General features: G+C 47.2%; 1 protein-coding gene across 1 annotated transcript; it reads right to left on the bottom strand.

Annotated features, from left to right (window-relative positions):
* Window positions 1–15,374: 15,374 nt before the first annotated feature.
* PIGY (phosphatidylinositol glycan anchor biosynthesis class Y) lies at window positions 15,375–15,779 on the bottom strand. Its single transcript, XM_075351552.1, has one exon. It carries the CDS (start codon window positions 15,682–15,684, stop codon window positions 15,469–15,471), a length of 216 nt encoding a protein of 71 aa, XP_075207667.1. The 5' UTR covers window positions 15,685–15,779; the 3' UTR covers window positions 15,375–15,468.
* Window positions 15,780–16,085: the final 306 nt, after the last annotated feature.

Genomic DNA, 16,085 nt, shown 5'->3' on the forward strand with positions numbered 1-16,085 from the left:
TCTCCACCAAAGAACTGATCATGGCTAAGGCTAGAATGAGGCGCACGGCACCTGTGTTCAATGGCAAGGAAATCCAGCTTTTCCCGGATCTTTCTCGCATCACACTCCAGAAAAGGCGGCACCTCAAACCCCTTCTCACGAGCCTGAAGGAGCACCAGGTTCCATACCGCTGGGGTTACCCGTTTGCACTAACAGCGCGCAGAGGGGGTAAATCGGCGACCCTTCGCACTCCAGCAGATACCACTCTGTTCTGTGAAGCACTGGACATTCCAGCGGTCTGTATCCCAGATTGGGACTTGCAAAGGTTGGAAGGGCCGCCCCCTCCCGTGTGGTCCAAGGTGAGGGGTGGAGGGCGTGGGGCTTTGGGGGGGAGAGGAGGTAGGGGCCACGGGTCGCCCCCCTCCCCGGCTCACCGTTGAGGACACTTCTTAACCTGGTTGGTGCCTATTTCTTATACCCTCTGAGTTCCAGTGGCTGAGCATGCTTTGTGATACTGTGACTCTCTCTACAGCAAGCCTCTGACTGTCCATTGTGTCATCTGCGGCCCTCTGGGTCTGTTGAGCTGCATAAGGGGGGGGCTGTAGCCACAATGATGCCGTGGGTGGTAGGGGGGTTGGCGGGAGCCCGGTCCCCTTACTTGGAGTTAGTGGTTGAGGTTTTTTGTTTTGTTTTTTTTTTCCCTTGTTTCCTTTTGGCACGGGCCCGTGCCCACTGGACTGACCCCCGTGGGAGGGCTACTGGGGAGTGAGGTGGGTGGCTCTCTTAGCTCAGACGGGTTGGGGAACCTCCCTCTAGGTCTCTCCCTTCCGGGTTGACCCCCCGGGAATCTATGCCTAAGGTTTATGCATTTTGGTTAATGTTCTTAATTCATGTTCATTTCTATGTTTGTCCTTGTCTTCCCCCCTCCCCGATGTTTTTTCCTTATGTGTCCTTTCAGGTACCACCCCTTCTAGAGTCCCTGGGAGCTGCGGCCCTTTGTCGTATGGACCATCTCCTCTGGCCGGCTTCACAGGGGAAGTCATGCCCCCGACGGTATAGGTGTGCCATTAGCTTTTTCTTACTTCTAAGTTTTAGATATGACCCGCATTATCTCTCTTAACGTAAAAGGTCTGAATTCACCCCGTAAGAGGAAATTGCTGCTACAGGAACTGAAAACATCAGGTGCAGACATAGCCTTTATCCAAGAAACACATTTTGTGGAATCAAACACTTTCAAATTTGCGTCCCACCGCTTTCCCATCCATTACTCGGCTTACTCGGGCTCCAAGAGGGGGGGAGTTGCTATTTTAATATCCTCCAGTTGTCCTCTACAAATTACGGGTTCTCACTGCGATCCAGAGGGTAGATATGTGATTCTGGAGGGCCAACTGGGGGGATCCCCGCACATAATGGCCAACATTTATGCACCTAATGAAGGGCAGATACGCTTTCTTAAGAAAATACTCGATCTGATAGGCGGACTGGCACCGGCCTCTACGGTGTTGGGGGGAGACTTTAACATCCCTTTTTCGGAGGTGGCCGACAGACTCTCTGTGGGTGGACACCCTCCATCGGGTGCTTTGAAAAATTTGTCCCGGGACTTTCGTAGGCTCATTAGATCAGGGGCTTTATACGACGCTTGGAGGGTGGACCACCCGGGAGAGAAGGCCTTTTCCTTCTACTCGCATCCGCATCAGACGCACACCAGAATAGACTATTTTTTCATTGACTCACAGCTGCTGGGGCGTCTTGAGAGGGTGGAAATGGGATCCATTACGTGGTCAGACCATTCCCCACTCATAATGGACTTCAAGAAAGATGGTCCTCGACCTAGGCCTCAGCATTGGCGCCTTAATGAATCTCTGATCAAAAATCCCGACACTAGGGCCTTTTTAAATAAGCAACTGGTCGAATTCTTTCAGTTGAACACGGGCACGGTCACGTCGCCGGCAACACTCTGGGAAGCTCACAAGGCAGTGATGAGGGGACTATGCATTAGAGAGGGCGCCAGGGCTAAAAAGAATGCCACAAGCCAGCGGGACTCTATAACGGCCCATCTTAAGCTACAGGAGGGGAGACTGGCGGCTGCCCCATCACTGACTATTCTTAGGAGAGTCATCAGCCTTAGGGAAAAGTTGAGAGACTTGGCAATTGGCAGAGCAGAAAAATTGCTAACCTTTTCCAAACAAAGATACTATGAAAGGAGTAATAAGGCTCATACCTTACTCGCCAGGCAGCTTAAGGAGCGCGCTACATCCTCATGCCCTCAGGCTCTGCGCGACGAAAAGGGCACTATCCACTATCACCCCGCTTCAATAGCTGACATTTTTTTCAATTACTACAACAAGCTTTATAACCTTCCGGTTCCCCCGGGCATGGCTTCGCGCGGGGCTGGGGCACTTGGGGACTATTTTTCGGCCCTTGAGCTCCCTTCACTGCCTTGCGGAGCAGCCGCGGCTTTGAATGAAGAGATTACTACAGAGGAACTGGAGCAAGTTCTGGAAGCCCTGCCTGGCGGGAAGTCACCGGGCCCGGACGGCTTTACTTATTTTTATTACAAGGTGTTTGCGGCGGAGCTCCTCCCACACATGGCCGCCTTGTTTAACTCTTTCCTTCAGGGTGACCCTATCCCTCCATCCATGCTACACTCCCATTTAATCCTCCTGCCCAAGCCACCCAGGGACCCATTGGACTGTGCTAATTATAGACCAATAGCCCTTTTGAACTCCGATTTGAAGATGTTCACCAAGCTCTTGGCGGCCAGGCTTAATCGATGGTTGCCCCAACTCGTGTATAAAGACCAGGTGGGTTTTGTCCCTTGCCGTCAGGGGGGGGACAACACCAGGAAGGTCATAGACCTGGTGGATGTGGCAAATCGGACGAAGCAACAGGCGTTGGTGTTGAGTCTAGATGCAGAGAAGGCTTTTGACCGCCTTGCGTGGCCTTTTCTCTTCAAGACAATGGAGGTCTTTGGGATCTCGGGTGGCTTTATGCGGGCCTTGAAGTCCCTGTATAGCGCTCCTACGGCCTCTATCAAACTCCCCCTCCACATCTCTAAGCCTTTTCTCATCTCCAATGGCACCAGGCAGGGGTGCCCCCTGTCCCCCCTCCTTTTTGCACTATGCATAGAGCCCCTCGCGGCCTCGGTCAGGAGCAACCCAGACATCTCGGGGGTCCTGGTCAGGAATAAACCGTTTAAAATCTCACTTTTTGCCGACGATGTGCTCATTACACTTACTAACATCCATGTGTCCCTTCCAATTTTAATGTGCACCTTGGGTAGGTACGGGAGCCTTTCGGGGTATAAGATCAACTCTAGCAAAACGGAGGCAATGCCCTTGAATCTCGACCCGGTGGCCCTGGATTACCTGCGTTTGAATTTTAAGTTTCGTTGGAAGACAGATGCGGTTAAGTACCTGGGGGTTAACCTCACATCTACTTATGATTCCCTCTATAACCTTAACTTCCCCCCCCTTTTCCGAGAGCTGAGAACTCTTTTGAGCAAGTGGTTGCCCCTCCCTCTTTCGTGGATGGGGCGCATTGCGGCGGTTAAAATGAGCTTGCTCCCAAAATTATTATATTTCTTTGAAACCCTCCCAGTTAAGGTACCAATAAAGGAGCTGAAGTCCCTTCAGGCGGCTATCCTTAGATTTATTTGGTGTAACAAACGTCATAGGGTGGCCAGGGAGGTGTTGATGGCTCGGAGAAACAGGGGGAGGCTTTCTGTCCCGGACATCCTAAAATACTATTGGGCGGCCCATCTTAGGAGGATCCCCTGTTGGGTGTCCCTTTGGGCATACAACAGGTGGACTGAGATTGAAAAACTTTGGCTGGCGCCTATACATCCAAACGCGCTCCTGTGGCCCCCGGCCCAGTGTGATTCGCCCCCCCCTCTTCTTGGACCGATGCAGTTCACTAGGGACCTCTGGGCATTTTGCATTAGAAGATTTCCTTTGGCATCCCCATGCTCCCCTCTGGTGTCCTTCATATACCAACCCTTGCTCCCAAGCAGTCTGGAGTCGGACATGGTGCACCCCTGGCTCAAGGCAGGTCTATTCAGATTTGCAGACATTATAGATGGAAGTACAATGCAGATCCATTCCTTTGAGTACCTTAGAGATAAATTCTCTCTCTCTAATCGAGAGTTTTTCCAATATCTGCAGATCAGAGACTTGGCTGGCTCCTTGTTTGGCAGGGCAGGGGCCTCGATTCCCACAGATTTTGAGAAAATTTGCAGAAGGGGCACTGATACTAAGGGGCTGATTTCGGAAATTTACATTTTGCTTTCTGATTCACGGGAGGGGCCCGAGGGGTCTTTTCCATACATGCGGAAATGGGAGTCTCTATTGGGAAGGCGGATACTTCCTCAGGAATGGGCAGCAATCTGGGGAAACGCCGCCAAGACGTCAATATGCACACTATATAAGGAAAATATCTATAAAATTTTGCTATTTTGGTACCACACTCCAGATTTCCTTCATGGCATAGACCCCTCCATACCGGCTTGTTGCTGGAGATGCGGGGGAGGCAGGGGCACCATTCTGCACATATTCTGGTCCTGTCCAGGGATAGTCCCCTTCTGGGAGCGGGTTAGAGGGTTGATCCATAAAGTACTATATATAGAGGTTGATCTTGATCCCCTGATCTATGTTCTGGGTCTTGGGAATGGGGGATTGGGAAAAACGGCCTCTAAGCTTTTGTCCCACATCCTTACGGCGGCCAGATGCTTAATTGCAAAGAATTGGAGGCAGCCAGGGACACCCTCACTCCAGAGCCTCAAGTATAGATTACTGGACGTTAGACGCATGGAACATCTCACGGCACTATTGCATGACACAGTTGACCGCTTCCAGGCCGTGTGGGCACCATGGGACTACTTTGCGGGACAGGAGGATCTGTGAGACTGAGGCCTATGGGTCCTATGGAAGGAGCATGGACTCTTGAAACCCTTCCCTCTTCCCTCCTATTTCTCCTCTCCCCTCCTAACCCTCCTCACCTGTCCTGTCATTGTTTGTCTAGGTTCGATAAGAATTGTGAATTTTATGTTTTATTTTATGTATGAAAAACGTAAATTGAAAATCTCAATAAAAATTCAAAGTTTAAAAAAAAAAAAAACCCTAGTCACCCCCTTGGGGCTTGATAGACACATCAGGGGGCGGAACCAGGCGGTTGGAAGACGCCCACCTAGGAGTTTTAGACAGCCGGGCAGGGAAAAGTCAGATCAGTTGTAGAGTTCAAGGAGAGTGGAGGTCAGGCCTGTGTCTGAGGCCTGAAGGAAAACTGACAGGTACCAGGGTAGGAGCCCTGGTGCCTTGTGCTTGGAGGCAGATGGCAGTCTCCGTCTGCAGGAGCCGGGAAGACGGCTCGGTGGAACCGAGGTGGACCGGGACAGGGTAGTGGCCCGCCGGTACCGACCGGGGAACTGACTTGGAAACTGCAGCACACAGGGGGGTACTTAGACCCTAAAGCTAGGTCCAGAAGCGACTGGAACTTGTTAATTAACTGATTGCGGCCAGGACTAGAGGTCCTGTCCCACCCAAAGTCCCGATTGAAGGCAACAGCCCACCGAGGGGGATAACAGGCCACCGCCAGGGCTCAGAGATCCCACGGGCCAGCGTCTGTGGGCAAGGGCTCCTTAGGCCACATCCAGCCGGGAGCGGACTCCTGAAGTTGCAAGCACAGGCAGTCCACCATTACACAAAAGTGCAGGAGAAAGACAGAGACTACCAGCCAGGTGGGGGAACCAGAACGCAGGCAGCTGCGGGCACCGACCACCATCACCTTGGTTTACCAGAGACTCGTGTGTTTTCTTAATAGTGAGTACACCAGTACCCTGCGGTCGTCATTCCCCCTGCACCACCAACCCCAACGGGTCCCGGGGCCACCATCCCTGCCCACGGAGGGGTTAACAACTTGCTGCACAACATCTCCCCCGGATGCCCCGTAACTGCAGCGGTGGTGTCCAATATCACCACATACCGTGGGTGGCGTCATGAACCTAGTACGGCCCAGCCCATACATATATGTCCACCACCCCCTGACCCTTTTCATTTGGAGTGTCCGCGGGATCCCCCGGGTCCGGAGACCCTCGAGCCACTCACCGGAAGGTCCGGACCCGAGCGGCGGCAGGCTGCCGGCAAGGGGGCGGCACACTATGGTTTTAGAAGTGCCCCAGAAGTGTTGACAATGAGATTAGGGTGGAAATACCATTGGTGTAACCTGTGTAACTGCACAAGGACCCAGGCGGTAAAGGGGACCACTTCTACCTCCAAGGCAGATGGCAGTGTGCATTATGATGTGCTATTGAACTGCAAAGGGTTCATATATTAACCTTGCCAATCTTTACTGCAAAACCCAGATCCTTTCTCTGCGAGGACCAGTTCAACTGTGGTGACAGCCCAGGTGGATATGGGAATCATAACCAACTTTCCCTTCTCTATTATGGAGTAGGTTGCGATAGACTGCATCCTAGGGCAGTTTGTTTTTTGTTGTTTTTTTTTTTTTTGCATTGTTCACATTTTCTGCAAACGTGCATGAAGAGTACGATCTTGGGTTGTTAAAAAAAAATATTCTGGCCTGATCCAAAGCATCCATTATTAGTTGCTGATTCACGTATATCCTATCTTTGTCGTTATTGATGATGTGAACTTTTATGTACATGGACTGTAGCATAATTGATATATGGTTGTGATTTGCATTACAAACATATGTGATCTCATTTTCTAGAACTTCTCAAAGAAAAGCTTTGATATAATACTTGCAATGTAAGAGAAGTAATAGAAAAACTGTTGTTCACACATGGAAACTACTGGGGAAGAATTTTGCTTTTTTACTGCATACTTTTATTTCGTTTTTATTGTTGTGCTGCTATGAATGCTGTCTGTATGTCTCAGTAATAATACCTTATTAATATTTTTGTCGCATTGCTTACTAAGACATAATCGAGCAAAGCTAATATTATGTTTTTTCTATTAATCAGACTGCTAGTAAGCCTTATGCATGTATTTGCTAATAAGTCAAGCTGACCTGTTTATTCACACAAGCCATAATTACAATAAAACAGAGCTATAATAAGATCTGTCAAGAGCACCTGCAGGCGACAATAAGAGTTTATTTTTATTTTATTCGGAATAAAAAGTTAAATGGGGAAAAAGTGCAGCATGGAGCCATAAAAGATGTTCAGCCTTTACATTTGTCAACTATGTTGCTAAAATTAATTATCAGGGCTGTGGAGTTGGAGCTCATTTTGGTGGAGTCGGAGCTCATTTTGGTGGAGTCGGAGTCGGTATAAAATGGACCGACTCCGACTCCTAAAATGTATAATACATTGGGGACAGTAGTGCAATGCAGAATGTGCTGAATATTTTTTCATAGGAATTTGGGAAAGTTATGAAATGTCCTATTAATGGCTGTTCTGTTCCTGATCTAAGGCTACATTCACACACAGCATTTTTAAAGGATACGTTTGTCAGCTGCAAAAGCAGATCAGCTTTTTAAAAAACCGCATCACCTGAAAGGTTTTTGAGCTCACAGATAATGTTTTCAATAGCAAAAGCAATTAGAAAAATAAAGGACAATGCTTCAAACACGATAAGTACAATTAAACTGATGAATGAGAGTAATGAACAACAGCTAGAAGAAAATTTAGGATTCAGTATGTTTGAGATGGAAGGCCACAGTGCTGCTCATGTAACTGAGGAACAAGCAGATATTACAACAGAAGAACAGCAAAATGATACTTTAGGATTAGATGATCTTGTTGAAGCTGCTTCAAAACACTTTCATATTCATCACATGCGCTGTGTTGTGCACACGCTGCAGCTGGCAAGAAGAGATAGTCTGCAAGAGGGACATGCTGGAAATCTGATTGGAAAAGTGAGGGAATTGGTTATTGCCGCCAGAACCCCTAAAATTGATTCCATCTTGAAGAGACGTGCTGGGAAAGGGGCAATTGTCGATCAAGCCACTCGGAGGGGCAGCACTTATTTAGTGATTGAGCGATTGCTTGAACTAAAACCATTTCTTATAGATATGGCGAACCCTCAGGTAACTAAATGAAGGTCAATGGACAGAGGTGGCTGAATTGAAGGAATTGCTTAATCAGCCATTTACCGTGTCTAAAAAATTACAAGCTGAGGATTTAACTCCTGGCATTTTCATAAGGGAGTGGAAGAACTTGCTATTTTGCCTGTCCCAAAGAGGTGGCTTAATCGCAGATGGCATTTCTGCTTCAATGAAACGGAGAGAGACACTGATATTAGAAAATAAAATTCTTCTGGAAGCTGTTTATGTGGACCCAAGTCATCGTATACTGCTTGATGATTAACAGCTTACTAAAGGAAAAGAAGGTCTGACTGAGGTAGCAGTTAGGATGAGTGGCCTACAGGACTGCCAGGCTGGCCCACAGGCAGCTGTGGTCTCCATACGGAGCAGACTTGCGGCCCCGCAGGTTAGGACCCACCGCGTCCAGGACGTAGCGAATCCTGATCATGGACATGTATCTTACCTGCTTGTTGCGGCCTGTGACGATCACGGCTCTATGCCAGGGGTTGGCGCCAGCAGGACTTTACTATAGTTGAATCAAACAGAGTCCAGAGTAAGTCTGCTGCCTCATTATAGTGAATGGATCCATTGGGGATTTTACCCGAGTCACGTATTTCGGATATGTAGATTGAAACCCCGATGTAAGTGCTCAACATAGAGTACAGGATAAATGGGAACTGATCCAAAATGTTCTATACCCAAATGGACACCAAATAGCATTCAACTAAACCCGCAAAAGCACGTCTCCACTCAGGTCTGTCATCTGTCAATAGAAATATAGGGGGCTTCCATGTTACTGGTAGCACAAAGGATCTGGAAAAACACTATAGCTACCCCCTCAAATAAGAAATCTTGCAAAATTTGCCCTCCAAATCCAAATGACCCACTCCCTTTTGAGCCCCACAATATGCCTAAACCACAGTTAGTGTCCACATTTTTGGCATTGTTGCAGTGAGGAGAGCGTGCTTAATTTAAAGGGTACAGGTCTCCAGAAACACGAGCTGGGCACAATGTACAGGCACTACAATGTAGTGGGCACTACAATGTACTGGACACAACAAGGGCTTCTTTTCAGTTTTTAATTCTGCAATAATCACTGCGTTTGACACCTTGTTTTTTCCAGAGACTAAATAGTCTCTACAGTTGTAGAATTCCCAGAGGGGTGTCATTTCCAAAATGTGATCACTTGAGGGGGTTTCTGTTGTTTTGGCACTTAGGGGCTTTGCAATTGGAGTCCACAAACTATTCTAGGAAAATCTGTGCTCCAAAAATCAAATAATGCTCCTTCCCCCCCCGAGCCCTGTGGTTCAGCCAAGCAGTTCTGTACAGTCACATGTGGGGTATTGCCACGTTCAAGAGAAATTGTATAACCCATTATGGGGCCACATTTTTTATGATTAAAAATGTATTTTTTCATTTTCATGGGTTAATGTTATAAAGTTTTGTGACGCACCTGGGGGTTCAAGGTGCTCACCAAATATCTAGATAAATTCCTTGAGGAACTATTTTGTTAGACATAACTCTCCAATTTAATGTCATAAAAATAAAAAGTTTTGAAAATGGGAAGTTTACAAAATTTTAGCTCAATTTCTGGTATTTTCACAAATAAAAAGCAAAAAAAAAAAAATCTTAAATTTACTACGAACATGAAGTACAATATGTCATGGAAAAAAAACAGTGTCAGAATCACTGGGATTCATTGACGCGTTTCAGTTATTGCATCAAAGTGATACTGGTCAAAATTGGGAAAAAAAAAAATGTCTGGGTCATGAAGGTAAAAATCATGATTGGGGTAGAGGGGTTAAAAAGTCTTAGGCCCCCCTTCCCATGTACATATAAAATATGTACGTGAAAAAAACGTACTGGTATCATCAGTGTTTTCCAACAGTGTGCCATCCTTGTTTTTCTGGTATGGATAAAGAACGAGATTACAAATCTTCTCCTTTACTTTGCAATGTTAAATATGGACGGCACATGGATGGTGCACTGATGACATCTGTGTGTTTCTCACGGACCCATATACAAATACTGGCCCTTGTCATCCATGCTGCCGGAGCAAAACTGACATGTCTCAGTGTGGTTTGCATGGACGCGCAGCCATGTGAGCAGCCCAATAGGTTATAATGCCCATGTGTGGGATCCGTGACAAAAATGGATTCCACATGTATTGGAAACAAGGACGTGTCAAGGAGGCCTAAATCAAAGGGGTTGTCTTGGATGAAAACTATTTTACCACAAGGTTGCAACAGAAAAAAAAAAAAGAAACAAAACCCCCAAAACTATATTTGTGCTCCTCAGGTCCATCGCCACCTTCTCTGAGCCCAGTTATTAGCACTGTAGACATAGTGTCAGCGCTGCGGCCAGTCAAAAGGTGAGCATAGATAAGTACAGTATGTTTTCTAGGGGAATGTTTCTTCCCATCTCAGATAACTCCTTTAATAAAGTATTAAAGGGAACCTGTCACCACTTTTTTGGCCTATAAGCTGCGGCCACCACCACCGGGCTCTTATATACACATTCTAACATGCTGTATATAAGATACCAGGCCGGGGGTATAACATAAAAAACACTTTAGAATGCTTACCTAACGGTCGCGCGGTGGGCCTAATGGGCGTCTCCGTTCTCCGGTGCTGCCTCTCGGCCATCTTTGTTCTTTTTTTTCTCTAGCTGCGGTGCATGACGCACCCGACGTCATACACACTCGCCAGAATTCAGGTCCTGAGCAGGGCAGATCAAAGTATTGTAGTGTGCCTTGCCAGGATCGGCGAGTGTGTATGACGTAGCCGCGTCATGCACTCAGGCTACAGAAAGAGGACGAAGATGGCCGAAAAAGGCGGCGGCGGTAACGGACAATGGAGACGTCCATTAGGCCCACAGTGCGACCGTTTGGTAAGTATTATAAAGTGTTTTTTACGTTCTCACAGCGGCCTGGTCTCTTATATACAGTATTCTAACATGCTGTATATAAGAGCCTGGTGGTGGTGGACGCAGCTTACACGCCAAAAAAGTGGTGACAGGTTCCCTTTAAGGCTTCGCAATTACGAGGGTTAAATGAAAAGCAATTCCTTCACCTTCATAACTTGGCTTTTGATGGAAATATCAGAAAAAAGCAGAAATAATCCTTATAATGTGCCTTTAATTGCCAATATTCACTTTTCCACATAATCACCAGGCAATTGGATACACTTCTGCCAACGATTAACAAGTTTTCTGAAGCCGTCATGGAAGACTATTTCTTGTGAAATGCCGAAAACTCTTGCAATTTCTCTCTGAGTGATACAACGATCATTCTAAATCGGTCTGTCAACATTGTGCATGTTTTACTCAGTGGTTGCTGTCACAGGACGTCAAACTGTTTGTCACTCAAGTCAGACGTTCAGATCCAGCTGGCCACGGGTAACCTGAGTGACGGCAGCGCTAATCGCGCTGCTCAATTCAGTCACTCAGGGGATTAGCGGTCACCTGTGAGTCCTTCACGGGTGACCGCTAATCAGGACACGACACAGACAGAGCCGCGGCATGACACTGAAGTCGGGTGAAGTTCACCCGAGTTCATTCTGATCGTGCGGCTCTGTCTGTGTCTGCGGTCATCTGCCATTCAGCTCTGCTACATGGCTGTCTGTGGCTGCTGTCAGCGGCCATGTAGCAGAGCTGAATGGCAGATGACAGCTGCTGAGAAAAAAAAAGGATCACACACGCACTGCAATCATGAGAAAAATCTCAGGATTGCAGTGCAGTTGTGTTGCACTCTGACCTAACGTGAACTAAAATCAGCCGAGTTTTTTTCAGCTAACTCGGACCGATTTTACTCGCATAGATGGGTTTCCAGCCATAGATGTTAGGGTGCGATCACCGCTGCCCACCACTGGAACTGACCCCATCTCAGATCTCAGCTCCTGGCACCTCCTCCTGTGAGCCTGGTGTCTCAGCAGCTACTCCGGTCAGCCCAGTGTCTCGTCAACGCCTCCTGTCACAGCTCGACTAGCGCTGAGCACAGAGCGGGTGACGGGGAAAGTGCAGCACACAGCATATGCTGTGGGCTCCACAAAGATGGCGGCGGTCTCCTCCCAGAGCTGTGATCTGGACAGCCCAGGGGGGTGTGTCCAGGTCACAGTAGGAAGCAGCCACAGTGCAGGAGATAAGGGCTGATAGTCAGGGTCTGACCCTATGCGCAGGGGCTGCAGTATTTGAGGTAACTGTAGCTACACAGTGCAAATCCAAGATGGCAGCCCCCAGTGTATGAGTAAAAATAGAATTAAATAAAAAAAGTAAAACAAAAACAATGAATTTAATTTTATATTAAAAATAATTGATTCCATAATCACTATTAATACAAAAATTAAAAAACGTGATACCTTCCCTTTAAACTTACTTGCATTTTCTGATGGATTTCCTTGGTGGTGGTGGGGGGGGGGGGGGGGGGGAACAACACCTTCTGCTGTTAAGAATTCAATGACAGCCCTTTGCTCTAATCGCATTGACCGACTGTGCAAGGTTCCATTCTTTACACTTTATCACCACAACCATTCATTGCTAAGGCTTTCCGCCAACTGGAGGTGTAGAGGAGAGAGTCTGCTGCGCAGTCCAGTACCAGCCATCTGCTGAGGAGGTAACATTATCTTTCATTCAACCCTTGTATGTTCAACACGTTTACTATTTTAAATACTGTTGATGGTCCCCAGTGCAATAGTGGTCAATATTATTGGTGCCTCAAATGTAGCCTTATGCAGGCGTCGCACGAGACGATCTATCGTGCGATATGTCGTCGGGGGTCACGGTTTTCGTGACGCACACCCGGCATCGTTTACAACGTCGTCCCGTGTGACACCTACGAGCGACGTAGAACGTTCGCAAATAGTGTATCGTTGAGACGTCGCTCATTTTTAAAAAGTCGTTTATTTTTCTTTGTGCCGGTTGTTCATCGTATCCGGGGCAGCACACATCGCTCCGTGTAACACCTCGGGAACGATGAACACCGCTTACCTGCGTCCCGCGGCTCCCACCGGCAATGCGGAAGGAAGGAGGTGGGCGGGATGTTTACGCCCTGCTCATCTCCGCCCCTCCGCTTCTATTGGCCGGCCGCTGTGTGACATCGATGTGACGCCGAACGTCCCACCCCCTTCAGGAAGTGGATGTTCGCCGCCCACAGCAACGTTGCTCAGCAGGTAAGTACATGTGACGGCGGTTTAACGACTTTGTGCGCCACAGGCAACTAATTGCCCGTGACGCACAAACAACAGGAACGGGTACGATCGCTCGTGCGATCGTACGATAGATCGTATCGTGTGACGCCCGCATTAGACTCCAGAACATTTAGCCACAACCACATGTAGACATAGACTGAGGAACAAAAGGGTAATAATGTGTTGAACTACTGACTTTCAGTTTCCTTATCTCACCATCCACTACAGTTTTGACCGTGAGACACCATTTTTTTTTTTTTCTTAAACCCATTCATGCCTAAATCCCTTTATGACCAAGGACGTAACTGTACGTCCTTGGCCATGTCGGGGTAATCACCATTGGCTTCTGCAGTGAGCGGGTGTTCAAATCAGCAGACATGTAGGGCTAACAGGCGCGGGTGGATTCGCGATCCACCAGTGCCTATTAACCCCTTAGATCGGGCTGTCATATTTAACTAGATATGGAGGCAACGCGCAGTTCCCTGAAACCATCTGAAGTCCTGTGACGCGATCATGGTTGCCATGGTAGCAAAAGGTCATGTGATGACCCCTGTCACTATCATGGCATATTTCCTATTACAACCGACAGAGCGCTGGCTCTAAGGCCGGTGTTACACTTACAATTGCCTTGCGTGTATCGCGCACGAGTCTCGCGGTGCATCACCCGTCACGGACTCACACTCTCCTCACAGGAGCGTCTCAGCTGCATAGAGATGCATGCAACCAACCCTCTCTTGTGAGGATAGTGTGAGGCCGTGCCGGGTGATGCACCGCAAGACTCGCGCGAGGCAACAAGTGTGACACTGGCCTAATAGGAATGCTGCATTTCTGCTGATCAGAGCTGTGAGGCTCTGAGCAACAGAAATAAACAAGCAATCAGACTACTGATCAAAAAAAAAAAAAAAAAAGTTTTTAAAATATGAAAAAATAAAAAAAACCCTAAAGTTCAAATCACCCCCTCATTGAAAATAAAATAAATAAATACACATATTTGGAGTCACCAAGTTAGGAAATGCCCCAATCAAAATATAAAATCAAATAATCTGATCGGTAAATGGTGTGGTGAGAAAAAAAAAAAATTTTTTTTGGTCGCCACAAAACTTTTTGAAATGCAATAGCAGGTGATCAAAACGTAGCATCCACACAAAAATTTGATCATTAAAAACGTCAGCTCAATACGCAAAAGATAAGCCATTACTGAGCCTCAGATCCTGAAAAATGAGAACGGGTCTCAGAAAATGGTGAAAAAAAGCATTACTTTTTTTTGGACAAACCTCTGAATTTTTTATAACCCCTTAGATAAAAATAAACCTATACATGTTTGGTATCTACGAATTCGTACCAACATGAGGCATCATACCAACACATCAGTTTTACCATATAGTGAACACCGTGACTAAGATATATCCAAAACACTCGTTTTACAATTTAACGGCAGTTGGAATTTATTTCCCAGTACACTATATGCTAAAACTAAAATGTACAACTCGTACCGCAAAAAACAAGCCCTCATAAGGCAAGATTGACAGAAAAGTAAAAAACGTTACGGCTCTCGGAAGAGGGGAACAAAAAACGACAATGAAATATCGCCAGAGGGTGGAGGGGTTAAAGACATTTATAAAGGACACCCCTCTTAAGCATTTCCATGCACTCTCACATTGTAATATGTCAATTTTCTGATAGTGGAAGTTCCAGGCTTAAATGATTACTGAACAGCACAGAGCTTTTCCCACTGAGGTTATAAGCATTGCCCTAAAGCCGGCTGGGATCAATGGAGTGCGCTCGTAGACCCTAATCTCTGCTAGCTTCAGTACCACAGCATTTCTGATGCTAAAGGCAAAGTCATCTAATATAGCAGAATGGGAGCAGAGTTCAGGCCTGCAGGGTGACAATTTCGCTGGTCTGAACTGTCAGTCAATCAGGAAGTCAGAGCAGTGCTTTACTCCAGAGGAAAGAAGATTGCAATAACACTAAGATACCGAATGAAGGGGCCACAGCCTTGAAGTAGCAACTTTGAGTGTTTTTCTCTGCCAAGTGTCACTTCCGATCAAGCAATGTATAGGCACAGCTCCCCCTTCTGGCGGCTAAGGGAATCAAATGATTCGGGTCTCTGCATTAGTGTCCCCTGGGATAGCATTTTGTAGCAGGACTTGAGAACTGGGGATGCACAAGGTTTACACATAGCATTTATTATAGAAGAGAATACACCTCTCAGTTGTGATTGGTTTCCAGCAAAAGAAAACTGACCACACTACAATATGCTTTAATTATGTCTGAAAAGCTTGAGTCCCATCCATGTCCACAGATGAAAAAACACATAGACGGGTAGGGTGATGGGCAGCAGGAGACTGTAGAAACACACACTTGCCATGCTGGTACATCCCTGGGGGAAATCAGCGTCCACTGAGGCAGAGTAAAGGATTCCAGTCAGCGACAAGAGAGGAACGAGCACAGTCAGCGTGGGGAGAGATAGAAACATGGCTCCAAGGCTGCCGAGCACGTTCTTCCAGGCTACTGCTGAGTGGTATCACAATCCTTTGTCTTCTGGTCTTTGTTAATCATCCGAGCATCCTGAGGAATCATATTGGGTATTCCATCTACTATAGGATAAGCTATGCCAAGCTCGTCATTAATTAGTTCATTAGTAGATTCGTCATACCTAGGATATAAAAACAGGGTTTTAGGAAAATGATTAGGTAAGCTTCAGAGGAGTACCAACATGGCAGCCAGGGGGTCTTCAGCAGGCCCAGCTAAGTGTCACAGGCGTACCAACATGGCAGCCAGGGGGCCTTCAGCAGGCCCAGCTAAGTGTCACAGGCGTACCAACATGGCAGCCAGGGGGCCTTCAGCAGGCCCAGCTAAGTGTCACAGGCATACCAA

This window comes from Anomaloglossus baeobatrachus, chromosome 1 (genome assembly GCF_048569485.1).
Source record: "Anomaloglossus baeobatrachus isolate aAnoBae1 chromosome 1, aAnoBae1.hap1, whole genome shotgun sequence".
Lineage (NCBI taxonomy): Eukaryota > Metazoa > Chordata > Amphibia > Anura > Aromobatidae > Anomaloglossus > Anomaloglossus baeobatrachus.

Bases quoted from the DNA above. Each gene is read 5' to 3' on its own strand.
- PIGY (XM_075351552.1), bottom strand. From the start codon at position 15,684: ATGTTTCTATCTCTCCCCACGCTGACTGTGCTCGTTCCTCTCTTGTCG.